We start from the raw sequence: 9,130 nt of genomic DNA, 5'->3' as shown, positions 1-9,130 counted from the left end.
TCCTCCGGATTATGCCACATAGGGAATGGGTGCAACTGATTTCTTCGCTTCATGAGCCCACGTGACCAGGACACATGCTTAAAGCAATGCTGGCAAGCCACCATAATATACATACATTTCTGTATGTATGTGTATATTCATAATCATTGTTCACTCTCTTATTGTACTTATTATTGCATTATTTCCATTAGTATATGCTGTTCTCTGTTGTGTTTGTAGGTCTGCTGTGTCTTGTCATCAAGGTGTTTTGTTTCTCTTATTGATCTGTGTATTCCATATCTTGTGATCTGATTCTGTCTATTGCAGCCAGATAAAGATTTCTTGTGCTGAATCACTGTCAGGATGATACATACACACACAACTGTATGCAATTTTTTATTCCTGTAAAATCTAAGAGGTGTCACAATGACATTTTTGTACACAGAGGCAATTTATCAGTTATGCACCCCCATCCAGATGTATCCCATGTCACCGTTTCCGGGAACACACACGCTCCTTCAGATCCCAAAAGCAAACAATAAAAAATGCTAATATATACTCACAGTGTGCCTTAGTATTACCGAAAAATCGTCATCCTAACCGAACTCGTTGGCTACACAGTGATTCATATTCTCTGAATCTTTAAAATATTGGCATCAACGTCTGACAAACAACAGCATTTATTGTTGCAAATCTCCATACCTGGGAAAATGATTATATATATATACTATATTAATCATCATATTATCATTATATCATTACCCTTGCAATATCCGCTCTCAGTTAATCCTGCCTTCACTTGAATATGGATTGTCTTGTGTTTACAGCGTAGTGCTTGTGGAGAATATTCCAGAAGATCTGTCCATTCCATATAAGGACACAGTTTCACTGGCCACTGGTCTCCGTGAGCTTTTGGATCAAGCACATCGATCTGTTGAGATTGTGTCACCATGGTGGGCACTGAACTCTACCGAGTACGAGTCAAAACCTCCCCAGGCCAAGCAGGTAACATTCAACATACCAGAGTGTCAACAGAACTGCTGATTAAGTCTAGAAGAGTTTCTTTTAAAGAGAGCTATAGTTTCGTCCCAATATGACCACATTTAAATGTAACTTTCTTTTCTCATCTTTAGGGTCAGATCTTACTCCATCAGTTGATGCGTCTGCAGTCTCGGTCAGTCCGTTTGAGGGTGGTCAGTGAACTAACTAATTCCTCAGAGCTCAAGGCACTCTCTCAGAATGGTAAGTAGCCTATATAATATTAGTTAGCATCCACTGTCCAACAAAACCATCTTGTAAGAATCTTTGTGTTTGGACCAAGTGAAAAGTAGCATAGGCACAGGAATTAGACAACTTTAATAACAGGTTACTCCATGATTCGTGGGGAACACTCTAATCCAGGGGTGCCCAATCCTGTTCCTGGAGATCTACCGTCCTGCAAAGATCAGCTCCGGCCTTGATTAAACGCACCTGAACCAGCTAAATAATCTCTTCAGCAGCACTTGATAATTACAGATGAACCTGAAGTCTGCAGGTGGGTAGATCTCCAGGAACAGCATTGGGCACCCCTGCTCTAATCAGTGACCCAAGTAAACCTGCAATAAATTTTAATAGAGCAATAAATAAAAATGACATCCCAAAAGTGGGGGAAAACACGTACTTACTCTTTTTAGGTCCCCTCCCAGGTTTATCCACATCTCCACGTTCCCAGCAGACCCTCCTTGAGCTTTGTCCTACGGCTTAGATTCTCCCTGGCCCTCATCTGCTCAGATAGATAGCTGAAGACAACAGGCTTTGGAAGGATTTCTGAAAAACTAAGAAGGACCACTGGATACTCAGGAACAGAAGATTAGAGAGCAATGATAGGAGACAAAGCAGGGAAACTGGGACTATTGGAGGCTTGGGAGAAGTAGTGAGAAATGGAAGTGAATTGGTATAGCTAATTATGGCTCAGAGGAGACAGTAAACCCCAGGGTCTCCAGATGGGACATAGGAGTGGACATGAGTGGGGAATTTGGAGGAGGAGTAGGGGAGTCAGGAAGACTGCTGGAATCCTGCAGGACTCAAGGAATCAGGAGAAAATCCAGTCATTACAAAACAGTTGCTTCACTGCAGCAGAGCAAGTACAGAGACTTGCTACTGCCAATACATCCACAGACAATGGGGATAATGGAGTACAAGCAGATCTATCACCAAGACATACTGCTGCTGCTCCAAAGAGCCGTGTGAACCGCATGTGTGCCAGGGCTACCCTGCCGACCAGCTTAACACTGGTGGCCCTACGTGTTAACACACTGTGTGTCGTTAAGAAATAGATATATTGACGAGGTCTTCTGACGTTGCTACCATAACAGACCAGGATGCAACCATACATCTTTCATTCAAGTTCAACAAGAAAGTTAAAACAAATAATGGTGCAACAATCTGCAGTGAAAACAGCTAAGAAATTGATTGCAAACATTTGGTGTACTTGACATACTTTTATCACCTCCAAATTCCAACCATTAATTGAACACATGCACTTGATAGCACTTAGTCTAAACAATTTGAGAACCACTTATTTATCAGCGATTCATAACTGACTTTTTGTTCGTTGACCATCCAGGTGCGGAGGTGCATTACCTGAACATGACAGCCCTCACTAAAGGGCACATCAACTCCTCCTTCTGGGTGGTGGACAGGAAACACATGTACATAGGAAGTGCTGGCATGGATTGGAGGTCACTGTCTACGGTAAAGAACAACTCTACTCTTAAATGCAAGTTTATAAATATGCTTCTTTTTAAAAGTGAGTTAATAACTAGTAAGTTTATTGTGTTCACTCCACTACATGTTGCTTTACCAATTTGATTATTAATCTTTATGTTGGAGTTGTGTGATATGACATGTTCTTCATTATGTTTAATACTAATTCATTGGTCTGGTGATGTGTTATTTTCACAGATGAAGGAGTTTAGGAAATACTGCTGCTGCACATATAACATATATGAAATAACCGCCCAACAAAGCAGGAGACACAGAAATGGATAATACAACCCAATATATGCATGCTGCTGAGTGTAAGAACATAAACTGCTGCATCAGCTGACATGCATATATCCACACACACAAAAAGAATGAAAACAGGACAGGTTAGGACAAAACACCCTCAAAACAAGCAGATCTATCACCAAGACCAAGACAATCTATCACTGTTGCTGCTCCAAAGAGCCGTGTGAACCGCATGTGTGCCTGGGCTACCCTGCCGACCAGCTTAACACTGGTGGCCCTACGTGTTAACACACTGTGTGTCGTTAAGAGATAGATATATTGACGAGGTCTTCTGACAGACGTGCGAGGCAACCAATCACAGTAAATGTTGCTACCATAACAGACCAGGATGCAACCATACATCTTTCATTCAAGTTCAACAAGAAAGTTAAAACAAATAATGGTGCAACAATCTGCAGTGAAAACAGCTAAGAAATTGATTGCAAACATTTGGTGTACTTGACATACTTTTATCACCTCCAAATTCCAACCATTAATTGAACACATGCACTTGATAGCACTTAGTCTAAACAATTTGAGAACCACTTATTTATCAGCGATTCATAACTGACTTTTTGTTCGTTGACCATCCAGGTGCGGAGGTGCATTACCTGAACATGACAGCCCTCACTAAAGGGCACATCAACTCCTCCTTCTGGGTGGTGGACAGGAAACACATGTACATAGGAAGTGCTGGCATGGATTGGAGGTCACTGTCTACGGTAAAGAACAACTCTACTCTTAAATGCAAGTTTATAAATATGCTTCTTTTTAAAAGTGAGTTAATAACTAGTAAGTTTATTGTGTTCACTCCACTACATGTTGCTTTACCAATTTGATTATTAATCTTTATGTTGGAGTTGTGTGATATGACATGTTCTTCATTATGTTTAATACTAATTCATTGGTCTGGTGATGTGTTATTTTCACAGATGAAGGAGTTTGGCATCATTATTTATAACTGCACATGTCTGGTGATGGACCTGCACAGGATATTCAACCTCTACCGGCAACTGCAGTATAAAGACTTTTTGCCGTCAATTTGGTCCAAGAAACTGAACGCTCTGTATAACCGAGACAAGAACCTTCAACTTCATCTGAATGACACTAAAGCAAAAGCATACATTTCTGTGAGTTGAGTTAGAGATGTTTTGCTTTTTCATGTAACTGAATTATAGTGGAAGCAGAAAACAAGTGCTGGTGTACAGAACGAGGATCCTTCATTTGATTTGTCCTACTCTAATGAAGTTTAATATGTTTATTACTATAGGCACATTACAGTATAAATAGAGCAGAGAGAGACAGGCTTAGAAATGCATGAGTAATTATGTTCATTTTTAGCATTGTTTATAGCAGAGATTTGCTATTATAGATTAACAGATGTAGGTTTCCATTGACTAAAGGTTGCATTGCCTTTAACATCCTTTTCAATCAATGAAATCCTCACAGAAAATGAACAAGAATCATTTATCATTGACCGCAGCTTCTGGAACCGTATGACAGCTGCGATCGGTCAAGGTTCCGGTTGTCGCCTGCCTGCTTCACACTTGATCAATGCCTTACTGTGAGATGTGTTATATTTCAAAAGAGAGATGCCGCTCTCATGGTCATGTGCTGGACACACAGGGAATAAAAGTGGCAGTGTCCGCATAAAGTCTCATGTAATGCATGTTTGGTGGTGGTTTAATAACCTTAAGCTTCAGCAGCAGTGATGTTGATCATAGTCTTCATGAGATTTTTCTGACCTCACTGTATCCAAATAAACTGGAAATGCTATTTCATGGGACTGATAAAGCGGACTACATTGGGTGCACAGGATGTTAAATTATACTGTTTATGTTATCATTTGTTGTGCTAGAGTTCTCCAGATGTTTTCTGCCCCAAAAAACGGACGAAAGACCTCGAAGCCATTAACAGAGTCATTCAAGAGGCCGAGACATTTATCTACATCTCCATAACCAACTATTTACCAATGCTCAACCGCAGCCAACCCAAGTGAGTCCTGTTACATGATCAAAATATCTACCATTAATATTAGTGATTTAAATGATGCTTGCAAGAAATGTATTCTATCAGAATGCACGGCCAGGATATTTGCACCAGATGGGGTAGTTACAGCATCAACCAATAGGCTAACTGGACCATGCTAATCTGAAAGTGGCTCATGGGAACTTGGGACAGACACACTTATTATTATTGAGTTTTTTAAAGGTGTATTTTGGCCTTTATTATGATAGGACAGTGTAGAGCAGACAGAAACCGAAGCGGGAGAGAGAGCGGGGCGGGATCGGGAAAGGTCCTCGAGTCGGGATTTGAACTCGGGACGCCCATAGTGCAATAACGCTATATGTCGGTGCACTGCCCACAAAGGCTATCGGCGCCGACGGGACACAATTATATTCAAGTCCAGTCACCTGACCAGTAAATGTCAGCTGACTGACGACATCACAAAGACACACAGTCTCAAACCAATGACCACTCACTATCATACAACTTGATTTATAACACTGTTCCTAGTAGTAGCAGTATAGTGCATTACTGATGCTTACTCTATGTACTTTAACAGGTACTGGTCACGCATCGACAGCATGCTCCGAGAAGCCTTGATTCTGAAAACAAACATCAAAGTACGCCTGTTAATAAGCTGTTGGGAGCAGACTGACCCACTGACGCAGAACTTCCTGTGGTCTCTGAAAACACTATGCATAGAGTCAGTCAGCTGCTCAGTGGAGGTGGTGAGTGTGCATTTATCAACGATTACCAAAGATTCACATGTTCAAAGGTTGCTGAGGTTCTTGCACTGTTATTCACCTGTAATAATTGTTTAAAATTGTACAACCAACTTCAAATCTGATCTGATCTGGTTGTGACAGACCAACAGCACTGGGACTTTCCATTGTTTGTATCAGTCTGCTTGTCTGTGTTTGTTTGAGACTGACTGTCAGTCTGTGCATCAGTGCGGGGATTTCTACTGGGACTAAATCTGTGTCTGTCTGCATTGAATCAAACAATTCATTCAAAAATGCCGATTTATTTAGCAAACAATCAAGCAATAGCTGTGTCCGAAACAGCACACCCCTGCATAAAATACAGACTAGGAAAAACTGTGCATGTGAAGAATAGTACGTCAGAATACTTAGTTTTCATGAAACATTATGTGAGCAATACCTGGAGGATTGACTACTTCCTACTTGTGCATCCTGTGGATAAGCAGAATGCTTTTTAAAATTTAAATAATAACAATATCCACCAGGTGGTGCACTGAACAACATACTTTAGTATCAGCACACAGTAGGCAGTCCATTACAGATTCCAAATTATTTGACAAAAATTGTAGTTAGTAACATAATCCATTACATTACACATTTTAGGTAATATAATCTGACTCATTTATCACATTGATTTAAATCTTGCACCATAGTAATATACAAAGATATATTATATATATATATATATATATATATATATATATATATATATATATATACATACAGTATATATAATTTGTTGTTATTAACAGCATGAAGTGCATTAAACATTACATTATATCAAGGTCTCCCAAACTGGGGTTCAAGAAGAAACTGCAGGGGGTTTGTGAGTTTAATGAAAAGCTAATAATTAATTAAATCGTAAAAATGTAAAATTAAAGTAATTTTAAAATAGCAACAGTCAAGTAAAACACTTACTAAAAATATGCAGGTTTTTTTGTTTACATGTGACCATTAACCAACTCCAGAGAACCGTGAACAAATGTGTTACTTAATTATTAATTATTATTAATTGATTAATAATTACTTAATTACTCATCCCTACATTACATGTAAATAAGTAATAGCATGGATCTGTGCATTTAATGTGTTTGAAAGCCTCCCAAAGACATAATTATGCAATTCATCTGCACACAGTGAGTTTTCAGGTTCAATATACTGGAAACAGCACACAGATCTACACGGCACACATAAATAAGGCTTGTTACCATGTTCACTACTCTTGACTCCGCTCCCACACCAATCGCCCATCACACGCTGAGCCAGATCACTCGTGCATGCACACTTACACAAATGGCAATAACTCCAGTGTGGTGACCCCTTACAGGAGCAGCTGAAGGAAAGGGGGAGAGGGAATGCTGCATAACTGACACCTTGTATTTGTATAACAGTGTGAATGAAAACTGTCCAACTAACATGTGACCCTGCAGCACAAAAGCAGTGTTAAGTCGCTGGGGGATATTTGTAGCAATAGCCAACAATACATTGTATGGGTCAGAATTATAGATTTCTCTTTTATGCCAAAAATCATTAGGATATTAAGTAAAGATCATGCTCCATGAAGATAGTTTGTACATTTCCTACCGTAAATATATCAAAACTTATTTTTTGATTAGTAATATGCATTGCTAAGAACTTCATTTGAACAACTTTAAAGATGATTTTCTCAATATTTAGATTTTTTTGCACCCTCAGATTCCAGATTTTCAAATATTGTCCGATCCTAACAAACCATACATCAATGATAAGATTATGTATTCAGCAAAACTGACCCTTTTGACTGGTTTTGTGGTTCAGGGTCACTTTATTTGTTCACATAATCTGGGCTAAAACATGCTAGCCTTGAAAATATATTTAGATAGATTCGACGAGTTGAATTTGAAGGGGATCTATTATACAAAATAAATATTGTTTTTGAATACAATTATGTATCACAACCACCCAACTGTGGTAAAAATCCATAGCCCCCCACACACATTCCACCTGGGACTTACATTACATCTTTTTAAAAAGTGGCATAATAGGTCCCCTTTAAATGATTGTATCATGACTGTGCTTTTAATGCTGTTATTTGGATGCTATTAAACTTTTTATTTAAAGGGCAGCACTGAAGCTTGCTTTTCTGTTCAAGTGTGTACCATAATAGCTTCTGCATTTATTGTGATATGAAAATGTGATACCGTTAGGACACAGATAGCATCAGCTAAATGAGCAGCTGTGCGGATCAGAGCTAACGACCACTGGCCTCGAGAAAGAGTCGAATTACTGAATGAATCTGAATGCATCTTTTTAGAATCAAATTAAGTCACTGGGATGATTCAGAGGGACTGACCACTGCTTACAGCTTGATTTAAGACAAGATAAGTGCTGCAAGTCAAAGGAGGTTTATTTGAACAGATGTACCAGCAGTATGATTTGCTACAGTCCGTTTTTCATTTGTGTTCATGGCCAGATACATCAAGTAATCTAAGACATGGATCAATTTTGAATGATCAGCTTTTGTTTCATTTGCTATAAATGGCCTCTATGGCTGTACTACTGTTACTCGTACTGAGTGCATGTACCGAAACTGATAACATATGTATTCTGTTCTTCTTCTTGTAGAAGTTCTTCATTCCTCAGATGCAGAGCAATGGATATCTCTATGGAGTCAATCACAACAGATACATGGTGACAGACACATCTGTGTATCTAGGTAAGAACATCCTCTGCATTCATTAAGCTGCTGATGTCATATTTAGTGAATTGAGATTTGAATTGAATTGAGGGGGGAAATAAAACACGTTTGAATAATTTCTCCTAAAACCATGTTTCTGGACTCTCAGGGAATTTAAACTGGGTGGGCAACGAGTTTGTCTACAACGCCGGTGTTGGGATGGTGATCAGTCAGCAGGTGGAGCAGAACAACTCGACTGTAGTTGAACGGATGAAAGCTGTCTTTGAACGAGACTGGCATTCCCACTACAGTAAAACTCTCCAGCCAAACAAGATCCCAGCGTGCAGCATGCACACAGTCAAAGAGCAGCCTGCGGCAAGCGATGCTGTCTGAAAATCACATGCAAACCTTTCATTTATCAATCAATTTACCATTACCATACCAACATTTTGATTACCCCTGTGGCCTATTGCATGAAGCTAGCTGAACTATGGAATTACTTCTATGCCAATAAAAATGTATGTAATTTTTCAAGAATCTTATGAAAGTATAAATTGAAACTGAATAAAATGTCTTTGAAACAGAAAAAATAAATCACAGGCAAAATCTTTGACTTCGTTTTTAATACGCTGTATGTGTTGCTAACTGTTTTCTCCTTTTTCTTTCGCTGATCTGTACTTACAAATGCGCATAGTTT

At 39.1% G+C, this 9,130-nt stretch overlaps 2 protein-coding genes across 2 annotated transcripts; both read left to right on the top strand.

Moving 5' to 3' along the window:
* The first annotated feature begins 405 nt into the window (after nucleotides 1-405).
* Nucleotides 406-7,143, top strand: LOC107571067 (inactive phospholipase D5-like). The gene is made up of 8 exons (XM_016257346.1): nucleotides 406-458; nucleotides 807-984; nucleotides 1,113-1,221; nucleotides 2,585-2,712; nucleotides 3,942-4,139; nucleotides 4,868-5,004; nucleotides 5,576-5,744; nucleotides 7,105-7,143. Exons 1-8 carry the CDS (start codon nucleotides 406-408, stop codon nucleotides 7,141-7,143), a joined length of 1,011 nt encoding a protein of 336 aa, XP_016112832.1.
* Nucleotides 7,144-7,703: 560 nt separating this feature from the next.
* Nucleotides 7,704-8,826, top strand: LOC107571066 (inactive phospholipase D5-like). The gene is made up of 3 exons (XM_016257345.1): nucleotides 7,704-7,727; nucleotides 8,382-8,472; nucleotides 8,603-8,826. The coding sequence occupies exons 1-3, from the start codon at nucleotides 7,704-7,706 to the stop codon at nucleotides 8,824-8,826; spliced, it is 339 nt and encodes a 112-aa protein (XP_016112831.1).
* Nucleotides 8,827-9,130: the final 304 nt, after the last annotated feature.

The sequence above is a fragment of the Sinocyclocheilus grahami genome, unplaced genomic scaffold (assembly GCF_001515645.1).
Source record: "Sinocyclocheilus grahami isolate Dianchi unplaced genomic scaffold, SAMN03320097.WGS_v1.1 scaffold1546.1, whole genome shotgun sequence".
In the NCBI taxonomy this organism is placed as follows: Eukaryota; Metazoa; Chordata; class Actinopteri; order Cypriniformes; family Cyprinidae; genus Sinocyclocheilus; species Sinocyclocheilus grahami.
Note: the sequence above shows the minus strand (reverse complement) of the source record. Positions and strands in the feature narration are given on the sequence as shown.

What these genes read in the sequence shown, in the direction of transcription:
- LOC107571067 (XM_016257346.1), top strand. Translation starts at nt 406, where the DNA reads ATGACATTTTTGTACACAGAGGCAATTTATCAGTTATGCACCCCCATC. An exon ending in CAAGGCACTCTCTCAGAATG is followed by an intron (nt 1,222 to 2,584) that starts GTAAGTAGCCTA and finishes TTGACCATCCAG; the next exon opens with GTGCGGAGGTGCATTACCTG. An exon ending in AAGCAAAAGCATACATTTCT is followed by an intron (nt 4,140 to 4,867) that starts GTGAGTTGAGTT and finishes TTGTTGTGCTAG; the next exon opens with AGTTCTCCAGATGTTTTCTG.
- LOC107571066 (XM_016257345.1), top strand. Translation starts at nt 7,704, where the DNA reads ATGTATCACAACCACCCAACTGTG. An exon ending in ATCACAACCACCCAACTGTG is followed by an intron (nt 7,728 to 8,381) that starts GTAAAAATCCAT and finishes TTCTTCTTGTAG; the next exon opens with AAGTTCTTCATTCCTCAGAT. An exon ending in AGACACATCTGTGTATCTAG is followed by an intron (nt 8,473 to 8,602) that starts GTAAGAACATCC and finishes CTGGACTCTCAG; the next exon opens with GGAATTTAAACTGGGTGGGC.